General features: G+C 49.3%; 1 protein-coding gene across 1 annotated transcript in view; it reads left to right on the top strand.

Moving 5' to 3' along the window:
- Positions 1-13,901, top strand: part of LOC149364395 (uncharacterized) — a 30,832-nt gene extending 16,931 nt beyond the window's left edge. The window contains exons 6-11 of the mRNA XM_089568681.1: positions 490-704; positions 2,077-2,171; positions 2,832-2,943; positions 10,685-10,849; positions 12,722-12,841; positions 13,770-13,901. Coding sequence (XP_089424807.1) covers positions 490-704; positions 2,077-2,171; positions 2,832-2,943; positions 10,685-10,849; positions 12,722-12,841; positions 13,770-13,901 — 839 coding nt within the window. The remainder of the gene's footprint in view (positions 1-489; positions 705-2,076; positions 2,172-2,831; positions 2,944-10,684; positions 10,850-12,721; positions 12,842-13,769) is intronic.
- The last annotated feature ends 669 nt before the right edge of the window (positions 13,902-14,570 follow it).

Raw genomic sequence — 14,570 nt, 5'->3', positions numbered from 1 at the left:
GACACAAATGTTTAAGATATGCGTGATGTATGGTAAAATAAGGTCAAAAATATACCATATAGGCTTTATCTGGAGGCCATCGATATCAATGGTTGTGCTATTGTTTAGTTCGTGGAAAGTATGATGGTCCATGAACCACATGCATGGTCATCGCATCGAGGTTCCCTTTACACTCACTCGATGAAATCCAGCCATCACAGTATGCCACGCTGTACCACCTTACCACTGTCCCCAGCCCTCTATTCTGATTACCGACCGGTCTCCCTCTCGCCACCCGTCGCCTCCAACCCACCCATTCTTCCTCAAGGCTTCACGCGCCGACATAGCTGAGCACTTTTTGCGCGCATAGGCGTAATAATGCTGACGCATCAAAAATCTGTAGAGAGCTGTATCTGCTTTTATGCTTAACTACCAAACTACTGGAACTATATATACGCGCAGTGAGTAGTAGAAGCTCGTTGGAACTAATCGTCGGCCTTGCCCTCGCAGTGGACGGCATCGCCGACTGGCTGGCGCTGAAGCAGACGGCTCACCTGAAAGTGCTGGCCGGTCTGCGGTTCGCCGCACTTCCGCAGTTCACGACGGCGGCGGACCCGCTCCTAGTGGGGCTCATCAACACCCTGCGCACCAGCTACACCGGATGGGACGGGGCCGTGTTCACCAAGCCGCTCGGGGACGTGGCAAAGGAGACGGTCCTTTACGAGGCAATGAGTGCGGCGCAGGCAGTGCGCGTGCTACTAGTGAATGCTACTGGCCGCATACAACTCGAGAACAAAGCGGCAGATGCCCCTCATAAGAGCCCCTCCAGCCAATGGCGTCGATCGATACTCCCCCTCTCCTCCTTCACCGATCCCCTTGGACCTGCCAGGGTGAAATCGCATGGGGTGGGAGATTAATGGGGATTAACCCATCGGCGGGGAGGCCTCCTTTTAGGGGCATCTGCAGCTTCGTTCTTGAGTTGTGTCGGACGCCTGAAGACCTTTCACAACACTGTACTTCCGGTCAGCTTTCTGGGGCACTGCACCAGAGGCTATAGCCAGGAAAAGGAAGGAAGCGGGCCTTTCTCCTCGTGTATGGTGAGTGGGCTACCTCAGTCCGAGCGGCCCCGCACCATCTCTCCAGCCTCCTCCCCCCCCTCCCTTCACCCGTCCGCACCCACAGCTCGAACAATGAACAATCCACTCCCCACGGAACGGAGACAAAAACCAGTCGCCTTCCCTTTCTTTTCTGGCCTCTGCTTTAGTGCCACAGAACATTGACCTGGAGTATAGACAGCCTGTGCATTGTCTACAGGGTGTACATAGAATACATTGTGTACATTAAATACTTTTATTGTGTACATAGAATACTTGCATACAATGCCTCTCTCCCCGCTATCATTTCTGGCTGTACCCTCACCTCTTTCATTTCACTTCTCCAGTCTGCCTGCTATCCCTCCATTTAAGCTGGCCCACCTCAGGTGCTTCCAGTAGCGATGGCAGATGCCGGGACCAGCAAAATTTTTTCCTTTATATTATTATTAAAATATTGTTATTATTATTATTTTATTATTATTATTTGTTACCTAAACAAGAAGCTAATCACAAGATGAAATTGTAAGCTCAATAAATGTGATGCTTCTGGTTGATTTGATACAGTCAACCATTAAAAACTAATTCTATTCACTGTTGTTAGTCAGCAGAAAAATGCAGGGCGCAGCGAACCATGACCCACAGTTACTAACTGCAGTTTTTTTTTTTTTTGAAGCATTATCCTACTATAGCCATATATGATACACGTCATATCCGTGCATTTGTGACGAAAGTGCCCGGTGCCGCTGTTTATGCGTTCTTGTGATATACGAGCTCACTTTTTATACTCACTCTCTTCTTCAAGCATCACTCATTCGCTCTTGCGCTCGCTCACTCACTCACTCGCTAATTAGCTCACTTCGTCCCTTCATCTTTGACGTGATCCCATAATCTCATTATCGCTTCTGTGGACTTGCACGTTATCAGTGGCACAGAAGGCAGCTATCGCGGCACGCACTCTGTAAGCATGGGAAATGATACGGGCTCCTCTGTCGTGCCTTTGCAGGCGCTACACAAAGAAGTCGCCAACAAGGGCTTCAAGATATGGGCTCACGTACTGCCAGCCTCCATTGAATCTTACGACTGGACCTCGTTTGGCGGGTTAGTAGTGGCTGATTTGCCTCTACACACTTTGAGGTGTTGTCTCACTCACAATGCTCTGAACGAAGAGCGCGAGGAATGGAGCGCGATTGTGATAATCAAATTTAAAAAAAACTTTGCAACCTTGGATGAGCCATTAAGCACCAAATTAACGCTTCCTGCAGCTTCCCTCGGGGAATATCATTGCACCCAACTTTGGTGCAAAATGCGCCAGGAAAAACTGAAGACACAACACTGACAAGAAAGTATAGTGGATTGTTTATATTGAGATTTTAACGCCCTAAAGTGACTCAAGCTATGAGGGACGCCGTAGTAGAGGGTTCTTGGTTAATTAGACCCCCTGGGGTTCCTTAACGTTCATTGAAACCGCACAGCACACGTGTTTTTTGTAATTCTCTTCCGTCGAAATACGGCCCCACGATCGGGATCTAACCTACGAACTTGCGTTCAGCAGAATACAAAGTATACTATAGACAGGGTGGTAGGTGGGACAGATGAGACCGTCAAGTCTACTCTCAATCCTGTAGCGAACTTTCAGTTTACTCCGTCAAATTCTAGATGGCAGCATGTGTAGCATTCAAGCCAACGGCAATCTTAATTAAATTTGTTGTGCTGACAGCAGACACTCCTGGCACCTTTTGCTTTATGTTCATACCTCAGCGACTTGGATGCCATCGTTGTGGAGACTCACAACTTCGTGGTCCAAGGAAGAGCCTACCCGCCTTGTATGTACGAGTCGGGCGGCAACATCAACGCGCTCAACAAAAACCTGGTGCGTGCAGCAAGCTCATCGTTCTCGTTCCTCTCGCGCCATCTCGCGTGCATTCCTGCCATGTCTTCGCTTATTAATGCGTTAGCATTATAACGGTCTTTGCAAGCGTAAATGGCGACCGCCGTCATGGCTGACACGTGACGTGATGCGAACCTTGTGACGTCATCACAACCTGCCCAACGGGTTTTGCGCAAACTGCCCACCGTGGCGGGCAGCCGTTTAATTAATGATTGGTCTCGAGAAGTTGCTCAGGAAGAGCGACTGGGTTTCACAGGCCCAACCGGTGGCTTTGTTTGAAACAGCAACCTGCCGGGGCTGTGACGCATCGCTTAACCACTGCAACACTGCGCAAGGAGTGGTACGAGGAGTCTCAGATATCTATGATACAAAAGTGAAGAATTACCAATTCCGCGTGTATGGGCATTAACCCATTAACGTTACCGCATCCTACCCTGCAGGCTAAGCAACAACAGAATCAGCAGTAACAGAAAATGCTAATGCATTCAAATGACCCACTGAGGATCGCCTGAGAATTTTTAGAAAACCGATCAGTTGAGTGCAAAGCAGACTTCCGTAAGTTGCTCTACACTGCTGAAAAGCAGCGCGATGTTGCCATTCATTGCCGTTAACTAAAGGCTCATTGCAATCAGTGATCCTAAAAGCGCTCCGAATCTGCGAGGGAGCACGATACCCGTAGCGGTCCAATCAGAACTCAGGATCAGGATCCAAATAGTCCGTTGAAACACGCTGTTCGGTTTCGCAGAACAAGAAAGCTTAGTCCGTATCGCCGACTGGAATATGCCATAACTCACTAACCCGTCACACTCGTGCAAATGGTGCCCTCGTATAGTTTTTTTTTTTCCCCAGAAAGGGGGGGGGCGCTACGAGCGGCTGAGGCAAGCGGACGTGTCTCACATCGCCTCCGTGGTTTTTCGATGCTTTCTGCGGATTTAAGTCTGCGTCTTCAGAAACTTTTGCGGGGACCGACGCCGGAAGTCTGCAGGACTACCGGGATAACAAATCCACGGCAAGTGAACTGACTTTTTGTGCTCACATCACGATCTTCAGTTCGCCAGCTTGACGACCAAGCTAAGCCTAACGTCGACTCTGGCCGCCGACGCCCGTAGGGTGCCGGCGAGGCAAGTCACCGGCCTCTTGTGGCCCAGGACTGCACTCGGAGGCCGACATGGAAGTTACGGTTGAAGGTGAGACGCTATCGCCGGATGACTTTTCCATCCAAGCCGGATGGTTTACGATTGATAAGTCAAAACGCAGCGCTCGTAAGAGCGACAGCCATGAGGCAGGGGGACGCCAGGATGGCGTTCCGAACGAAGGAAGACAACAAGATGGTCAGCGAGGGGCTGCCAACTCAGCTAAGACGGAGGGCAGGAAGATGGCAATGCGTTCGGTGGAAACGCAGCACGTTCGTCTTCCCCCCGGACTACATAAAGTCGTCATTAGACCGCAAGGCGGACTTCGACCACTCTCAGCATGCAAAACTGAGACGGTCTCTGACATCGTGAAGTCGGCGGCAGGTATTGCGGCGGCTGACGCAAGAGATGATATCGTCCTTCTGAATCAGAAGCAAAACACCATTCTGGTAGGCACCGACAGCTCTGAACGAGTGCGGAAGTATATGAATATTGGGCATCTCACTTTAGGGACGGAAAAACTTGCAACGTTTGCGTATCTTGTGACGCCGGATGGACACGGCAAAGGAGTTATTCACGGAGTTCCGCTGACTCACACGATTGAACGGGTGCGTGAGAACCTGATCAACAAGTACAACCCTGAGATTGTCGGGGTTAGAAGATTAGGAAAAGACTCGAGCTCTATTCTGCTGCTCTTCGCAGATGAAAAGGTGCCATATTGGATCTACTACGCGAGCACCCCCTTTCGGTGCCTATTATATAAGAAAAATACGAAGTGTGTTTCAAGTGTGGCCAGCTCGGACATCGCGCCGATGTCTGCCCGAACGCAGGCGTGGTCAAATGTCGAGGATGTGGCATGGACAACCCAACGCAAGACCACTCGTGTGAACTTAAGTGTGCTCTTTGTGGCAAGGGACATGAACTGGGACACAAAAAGTGCCGTGAGATGTATAGGATTCCTTACATACTCAAAAAGCGCCAGTGGGAGAAGAAGACCCACGACAAGACGGCAAATTCATCAGACAATACATCAAACCGGAGGAGCCGACCTAGGAACAAGGAGGAAGAGGGCTATCGCGGCCGCTCGGTTTCCTTCCCTCGTCTCGGGTCACGGGGCCATTCCAGCTCTAGGGACCGTTCCGGCTCCAGGGGCCGTTCAAGATCCAAGCCCCACTCTGGTTCCAGGACCAGGTCCCAGTCCAGGGGCCGCTTGAGCTCCCGAGGGCGATCACCGTCGGTGTCTTCAGCCAAGAACAAGACGGCAGCCGACCATAAAGAGGTGAGCTGGGTAGGTCGATCCTCCCAAAATAATTCGGATAAGGGGGCAGATGAGCTCCTCCAATTGAGAAAGATGGTTGAGAGCCTTACTGACACCGTAAGGAAACTTAATAAAAAAACAGAACAGTTAGAGAAGGAAAATTCAGAACTCCGGAAGATGGGCCAATCCCGGCTTACTCAACAACCAAAGATAACGCCTGCACTGGTGGAGGCGGCGGCCGGTGTCAGTGATGCCTCGGTGGCGCCACCATCGCTTCCCCCGCCTACAAAAAAGAGGACGTGTGACAACACGCAGCCCGAGCTCACGCTCGCAGAGGTATGCAGGAGGCTAGAGGACAAAATTGATGCCCAGGTTCAGGCCACAGATAACAAAATTCAGGCACAAATTCAGTCCATTTTTAACGTTGTTCAGGAAATCACTACAGAAACCAAAAGGCTAGGAAACGAGCTGTTAGCTATGAATGCATGGCGGCAGGCCGTAGAGAATAAGACAGACGCTATTACGATAACCCTTCAACAACTTCAAAATGGCCAGGCAACATAAGGACAATAGATATACGCTCTGGCAGTGGAACTGTCGGGGATACCGCCGGAAGCGAGCAGTTCTTCAACAACTCCTCATTGGTAAAGACTGCCCGGACGTGATCGCTCTTCAGGAAACTGGGGGGATTGCAAAATTATCAGGCTATCAATCTTTTAATACCTCTGGCGAGAAGGCGGGAGTTACCACCCTCGTCAAAAGAAACATAACGGCTATTGCGCATGACACGGGGATCAGTCACGTAGAGCACGTTCTTCTAGAACTCATTCCGAATAATAAAATTAAGACCAGCCTATTTGTGCTGAATATATACAGCAGTCCAAAACAAAGAAAGACTCGCTTCGGGTCGCTTCTTCAAAAAACTCTACGCATTGCTAACAAACAAGCGGTGGTGGTAATGGGGGACTTCAACGCCCATCACGCTGCTTGGGGGTACCAGAGAGAATGTGTCAAGGGTAGAGAGCTCTGGCTCGATGTGCAACAAGGGGCCTTCACCCTACTTACGGACCCTCAGTCTCCCACTAGAACGGGAAATAGCGTCAGTACGGACACATCTCCGGACCTCACCCTCGTTAAGAACGTCGGCAGCGCAAACTGGGTTAACACTCAAGAAAATTTAGGCAGTGATCACTTTATTTTGGAAACGGTAATTACTGCTGGGCCCTATAAACGCCCAGGCCGACGTCACTCACTTGTTGAGTGGGACGCCTTCCGAAAAATCCGGGAACAGAGCGCTAACACCACAGAAATTGATGACATTGAGGAGTGGATAAGGCAGCTCCAATTGGACGCTCGTAAAGCGACCCAGACTGTGGCGGAAGACTCAGGCCTAGAAACAATGGACACCCGCTTCCTCCATATGTGGCAAGCCAAAACCAGTATGGAAAAGCGACTTAAAAGTCAAAAGTGGAATCGTAACCTTCGCAGAAGGATAGCAAGGCACAACAAAGAGATAGAGGAATATGCGCTCAAACTTTCTAGGCAAAACTGGGAATCGCTATGCGACAAAATGGACGGGAATATAAGTCAGGCTCACACGTGGAGTTTACTCAGATACCTCCTAGACCCTGACGGATGTAAAACGGCCCAGAGGCAAAACCTCCAAAAGATCCAGCATAAACATGAGGGTACAGAGCAAGAGCTGCTCGATGAGATTCGATCTAAGTACATAGGGGACACCGAGAAGGTACCTCTGCATGGTTACTGTGGGATACCCAACGATCGCTTGGACGAACCCATTACTGAATCCGAAGTGCGAGCAGAGCTTGCTAGATTAAATACTAATTCAGCGCCCGGACCGGATGGGGTAAGCAACAAATTGCTCAGAAATCTCAACGACAACTCTATAACAGCACTCACTGCCTACATGCAGAAATGTTGGGAGGCGGGTGAGATTCCTAAGCAGTGGAAGTCGGCTAAGGTGGTACTTATTCCTAAACCGGGGAAGCCTTTGTCGATCGAGAATCTAAGGCCTATATCCCTAACCTCCTGTGCAGGGAAATTGATGGAGCATGTAGTGCAGACACGTCTCAACAACTACATGGAAGACCACCATCTTTATCCTATCTCCATGGTGGGATTCAGGTCTCATCTCTCAACGCAGGACGTGATGCTGCAACTAAAACATGAAATTCTGGACTCACAAACGCGGGACGCGAAGGTCATTCTGAGTCTTGACCTGGCGAAGGCTTTCGATAACGTCACGCACAAGGCGATCCTGGATAATCTCAGCCTCCTGGGAGTAGGCCCGAAAACCTACAACTATGTTAAAAATTTCCTTTCCGACAGAGTGCCCCAAATTAACTTCGGGGAAAGTAAATCAGACTACATAGAGCTAGGTAGCAAGGGGACCCCGCAGGGATCTGTACTGTCCCCGCTTCTTTTCAACGTGGCCATGATCGGGCTTCCTAGCAAACTAGCAGCGATTGAAGGTCTCAGTCATTGCATGTATGCGGATGACATTACTATGTGGATTGGCAAAGGAACTGACGGTCAAATAGAGGAGACTCTCCAAATGGCCATAGGAGAAGTTGAAAAGTATGTAAATGATAGGGGGCTTAGGTGCTCCCCGCAAAAATCGGAAATGCTTTTTTACCAACCAAAGAGGAAATCACGGTCGGATCCCCCGCGGATATCTCTTAAGGCTCAGGGACTCGATATCCCGACGGTGGACAGGATTAGAGTCTTAGGGCTGTACATTCAAAACAACGGTTTCAATGGAGAAGCAATAAAGAAGTTGGAGATATGCGCGCAACAGACTATGCGGCTCATCCGCAGAATCGCAAATAGGCGCTATGGCATGAAAGAAACGAATCTAATCAGATTAGTTCAAGCCTTTGTAATAAGTAAGATTGCTTACGTAGCTCCTTTCCTTAATCTCAAGGCAGCGGAGAAGTCCAAGCTGGAAGGGATCATTCGCAGAAGTGTCAAGCAGGCGCTGGGTTTACCAATTCGGACCCCCACCGCAAAACTTTTAGAACTAGGTCTTCACAACACATTGGATGAAATTGTGGAAGGCGTGACAGTCTCGCAGTACGAAAGGCTGTCGGGAAGCGTTACAGGCAGGCAAATCCTCGCGAAACTAGGAATAAATTACGAGAGTCAGCGAGGTCCGAAAGTGGACATGCTTAAGAGCGTGCGCGATAGGCTGATGATCCCACCACTACCGAAAAACATGCATCCCGTCCACCACAAGGATCGCAGAGAGAAACGGGCTGAAGCCCTCGGCAAATGTTTCAAAAACTATCCGGTAGAAGACGTGGCCTACGTGGACGCAGCTAATTGCGGGAGGGGGAGAATGGTGATAGCGGTAGCTAGCGCCGAGACATATCTCCGAGCCGGCGCTTCGATCACGACGGACAGTCCCGAAATTGCAGAAGAAGCCGCCATCGCACTTGCAATAGTGGGCACGGATGCGTCAATGATAGTCAGTGACTCAAAGGTAGCAGTGATGAACTTTGCCAAGGGGAGGGTCTCCCCTCTGACGAACGGAATCCTGCGGACTGCAAGGGACGACCGCAAAATTCGCATAGTCTGGACACCTGCACACGCATCCCTGGCTGGAAATGAAGCAGCTCACGAACTGGCTCGAGGTCTTGCTTTCCGAGCCAGTGGCCATACCGAGGGCTTCGCAGACAGGGATCGTCTTGTAGGTTACAGAGAAATCACACAACATTATAGGCTCAATCGAACAAAGTACCCCGCTGCTGATAAATCATTGACAAAGAGTCAGGCCACCTCTTGGCGCCGTCTCCAAACTTATACGTTTCCGAACCCGGTTATGTGTAGTCGTTATTATCCGGGACAATATTCAAACGAGTGTAAGCAATGTAAGGCCAAAGCGGATCTCAACCATATTCTCTAGAAATGCCCTTTTGCCCCCCTGGAGGGACAAAAAATAAAGTCACTTGAACAATGGGAGGCTCTCCTACTCAGCTCCGATCCGGAGACTCAAACAAAAGTCGTCCAACTGGCCGAAGACGCCGCCAGGAGCCAAGACCTTCTGGCCGTCGTTTAGGCGGGGGGCCTATATGCCCTTCAGACTGTTGGCAATAAACGTTTTACAATCCAATCCAAAAAAATCCCCAGAAAGCAGACTAGACAGTCTCGATGGCGCACCAAGACCTCGCGAAAACGACCAATTTCCTGAATTTGGGTTCCTTGGTCTGAGCACTCGTGCGATAAAATTGTTTTATTTGTTCTGATACAAACATTCGGTTTGCACACATGGACGTGGTGCGCATTGGATGCCGTTATAGTCGAAAACTTATTACTCGGCTTCACAACGGCATCAGGTCCGTGGCCTCTCCGGTGATGTACTGAGGATACCAAAATAATGATCGGCGCACTTTTTAGGTTTTGTTTGTTTGATGGCTGGACACTTAATGTCTGCCTCTCAATGTCTACAGAGACCAGCCTAAAATTCCATTCACTTCTAAGGAGTGGACCTCCCAGCCATTGCCAATGCACATTTTCATGCGCTTGCCCATCAAAGTGCTTTTCCCAAACATATTTGCGATTCATAGAGCGAACCCGTGTCTGCACACTCTGTGAACCGGTTACTCAAGTTAGCAAACAGCGAGGAAAAAGCAGCACACGAAAAAAAATCGTCTACAGAGCGCAGATTGGTATTTGTCCAGTAGCTTTTTTCTTTTTCTTGTCTCGTGTTCTCCATTTTTTATTTAATCCTTTTCTAAGACAAAAACATACCAACCAGTTCAACTTGGTTTTCTACTGAAGGTAGGAAATACGTTAAACGGGCGCAGCAATGCAGTAATTTTGCCAATCGTGCCTCCTCAAATGCAGCGCCCTGCGTGAGCAAATCGCCGCGAATGCTGCGCGGACAGGAAGGCTGTACAAGCGCTTTGCTAGAGATGGCGGACACTTGAGACTGTCGGGTTTTACAGCGAGAGCTGTTAAAGGCGTGTTTCCCGGCTCTGCGGCGTCGGCGTCGTATAACAGCGCACCTCGTTTATTGGTCAACATGCAGCGGCATCACGCGTTACGCCACCGCAACGAGCTACGCTGACTGATCCTCATGCTGTGACGTCAGGCATGACGTCCCTATAATGTACCATGGCAACGCACCACGCTGAGTGATTCGTACACAGTGATGTCTTAAGTGACGAAGCAGCGGCGTCACGCACATTCTACCAAAAGAGAAAACAAATAGCAAATAAACGAGAATACATTCAACGCAGCAAAAAGCTGTTGCTAAGCCTCACTTTACAAAGGTAACGGTTCTGCGAGTTTTTCTTTATTTTTTCTGCAGGTAGACGTCCTCAACCTCATTATGGGCCCTGCACCGCACTTGAGCAGCAAGCTGGTGCCCACCGTGTCGACAGTGGGCAAAAAATACGTTTTCGCCGACCCAGCCAAGGAAGACATGGGCGACCTGGTCGTCAAGTCGACACCTGACGACGTGCCCCTCGTCGTGGTACGTACTACCACGCCGCGTGTACAGCCCTCGTGACGATCGACTGGCATAGGAACATGCGCTAACTTGGTCAAGACCACGTCAGGACGTAACATGTGACCGCCATTTTCTTCCTTTCAAGAGAAGCTCAATTTCGCAGCATGCATTTTGCGAGCGTCTTCCCCTCGTGTCCCACCGCAGCCATCTCATCATCTGTGCACTCTAGTACGTCTCCGTTGTGCTTGACCTCTCTCTTTCTCTCTCCCTCGTACACGCACGCACACAGACAACCACACACGCGCGCAAGCACACACATGCACGCACGCACGCACATACTGTGTGTAAAATTTAATGAGAGGACAACGCAGGAGAATCCTCTCTTGTAGAGAGTTTTAGCTTGGCAAGATCGTACAGGTGTGTAAAATACTACGGAGCAGGCTTCAGCGTTTGAAATTTTCTCACCAGTTCTGCAAAGAAGATATGATGGTTTCTTGTTTACATGCGCTAACGCACCAGCCGCATGTGTTAATATATGCTTACAGTACTTCTTAATTTTTCTCAAGGTAAGGCGCAACAAGAGTTCGATCGCCGATGCACGCTCCGTAATATTATGACCGGGACTGTACGCGTCTGTACATTGTGGACTGGCCTGGTGTTGTGCACATGCGCAATGGCGTGTTCGTCCCTGAGCGTGGCATCATGCCGGTCCGCTGTAGTACGTACAGAATGTACGCTAATACACCTGCGCTATGCTAAAACTCTATATTATCGCATGCAGCGCGGCATGCTAGTTTCCACCGCAGTGACACAGTGAGGCGTGAATATGTACGTGGAATCACAGCAATGCACGAGGAGTGGCACTGCTTCGAGAAAAATATGTTTTCCTATCCGCAGTATAGGTTCTGAGAGTCTAGGCAATATCGGAATAATCCCAGCCCTCAGAAAACGTAGCTAGTCCTAGTGGTGTCTGCCAAGTAAGCCTCGGTTACTCTGTTATGTACGCAACGCCGAACATAACTGAAACAGCGTTTTTGAACATAACTGAAACAGCTCTTAGGGGAATTTAGGGGACCGTGAGTGTACGCGGTTTTGGTGGTGGAGCTCGAGCCTTTGAAGAAAGAAGCCTGAGATGGGGAAAATAAGCAACTTCAGCGTTGTGTTAAAACTCTTCCTAGGCTGCCGGCTGCATATCAATTGTTCTTCGCTTTTGCGTGCTATATTTTTGCAAAATATAGCCACTTATTTTTCTGCTATACCTGCAAGTTTGCTACGCCTGCCTGCAGTGCCCGTATAGGGGCAAATGCGTGACTGATGAAATTATAGCTTGAAGGAAACATGGATCACCAAGCCTGTTTTTGTGGCCTAGTCGGAAACACTGCAGCTCAGCACTTTATACATTTTCCACCCCACCTCGTTCACTAAATGACATTCTGCGCCGTCAGCCACGTAAAGAATGTCGCATATACGAAATTTCAGTAAGTAACCATATAATCCACATTTTTCACAAGGCCGCCGTGCACATGCGCGCATCTTCAACCCCAGCTCCACTGGTTCAAAATAAAACCGCCAGCTCCTATACTGCGCATGCGAAGTTCATGTTAGTGACAGGTGCCTGCGACAGATGGCGGCAGCTGTCAGGCACACACACCTGCCACTTCGCAGGCTCTGCTGCCTCCTCGTGGAACCAGATCGCACCTGTGTCTGCCACGTGTATTTGCTTTCAACCAGTAGTAAACTAGTTATCACCACTCCCCACGGGGCGCCACATCTTGTGAAAAGGGCGGATTCAAAGGGGTGTAATATGGCCTCGTGCTCACTGAAATTGCAGCACGCGCATACCTAAACCGCTGGGTTCAGTGTCTGACGTAAACGCTACTTTCTTCCATTGCACAGTTTTGCCAAGAACTGGCATCGTGGACGTTAAAGTGGGAAAATAATACGAAATGTGATACGGCCTCCAACAGCAAGCATGAATGGATTGGCTTCGAAAGCGCGAGGTCTGTCGTCCTTAAGGTACGTCAACGCCAACGTGTCTAAACGACCGTTCTTTGACCACGGTGCGCAGTAATAAAGTTAATAGGAGGAGGATCACGATTTATTGAGGAAGGAACGCGTACTGGACGGTGGTTACCGTGAAAGGAACTGGAGGACGGTGTGGCGAGGGCGGACGGTGTTTACCACGGAAGGAGAAGGGTTATTGTGAAAGCAGGCATGGCCTAAAGTAGGCTATCGTGGAAATGGGAGGTATGTCGAGAGCGGAGGCATGTGCCGCTCTCCCTCTACAACGTCTGCTACAAAATTCATCGCCCAATGTGAGGCTCCTCATTGTAGAGGACTGCTAGTCGAAGAACTAGTATGAACAAAAAATAATGGTGTCCAACTGGTACATATATACATGCCGCTCTGAAATTCTTGACTTCAATATATCGCGAAAATAAATGCCCCAACATCTGTCATTCAATCTCGTGTTACACCGTGGTAACCGACCTATGAGATGCTTCGTTTGGTTTTTCCAGTACCCAGGTATGAACGGAACTGTGATGCTCTTGCACACTCAGCCGTCCTGATTCTCGTGTTATGTTTGTTTTTTGGATATTTCATAGCTCAATCCTCTCCCCAGCATTACTATTCCACTTTTCTCTTCCACCGATCCTCTAATCACATCTTACTCGCTTCCAGTTTCTCACAACTAACAGCACCTTGGCTGTTTTGAGAACGCCTTGTCCCGGGACTATTAGGAAGTTTCCCCTAATGTCTTAAAATGCCAACGGCAACAGCGGTAGTAATGTAGCTACCCACCGAACGCTGGTCCCTTAACTCTGGCTTTTATAGCCGGGCGTAATTCACTGCGTCTTTACCTAAACTCTTTTGGCACAGCTGCTATGACGATTAGGTCTCAACGTGGTGTCTTGCTTGCGTGAAACTCCAACCTTTCTCGCAGACCGAGCTCGTTAAAAAGAAGCACCTGATGGGCCTCGCCGTGCTCAACGTGGAGCAGGATGACCTGGCCGCCTGCAGCCAGGACACGTCGTACCTTCTCAGCGCCGTGCACCGGGGCCTCACCACCGGCTGAGAACCGGCGCGGCCGGCGTTTAATAACAGTTCCTCCGGAGTGATCTCATGATCACTTTGCAGACTTTTTTGGATAAGAGTTCTTCCTTCCGCGAAGAAATAAGACATAGAAAACTTTCGTCATGCACAACGCGAGTAAAATACTACGCAAAGTGTCGGAAGTCGCTCTAATTTCCAGGTATTGCGTGAACTGCTTCTGCACGCACGTTTATTTATGACCGGTATGCAGTTACTGCGAACATAATACCGAGAGTTACTATTAAGTTTGCTCTCCATTTCTGTGCAAAGTTCCTCGTTGTGTACCTGCTTACCTAGTACCAGTCGCATCCTTTGTAGACTGCAGGTGACATTAGCTAAGCCAAGAAACAGTTAATGCGTTAGCATCAGAGCTCCAAGTTAGTAAAATCTGTCCGTCCGTCCGTCTGTAGCCTCGGTTGGCCAGCGGCAAAGTTAAGAGGGGGAAATCTCCACTTTCAGAGTGGCAATGAAAAAATCGCTGTCCATGTTCAGTAAGTGTACTAAGTTTTCTTCCCATGGAGGCAAACATTAAGAAAACTTCCACAAGCTCCTTATGTTCCATATCCTGTGTTGAGAATCTATCCGCAGTTGCTGAATGAACACAATAAAAATTCGCAGTCGAACTAACCACATTTTTTTTGCAATTTAGTGC

Source organism: Amblyomma mixtum, chromosome 2 (genome assembly GCF_055824585.1).
Source record: "Amblyomma mixtum isolate Tamu chromosome 2, ASM5582458v1, whole genome shotgun sequence".
NCBI classification, from domain to species: domain Eukaryota; kingdom Metazoa; phylum Arthropoda; class Arachnida; order Ixodida; family Ixodidae; genus Amblyomma; species Amblyomma mixtum.
The sequence above is the reverse complement of the archived record's forward strand: the minus strand, read 5'-3'. Positions and strand labels throughout refer to the sequence as shown.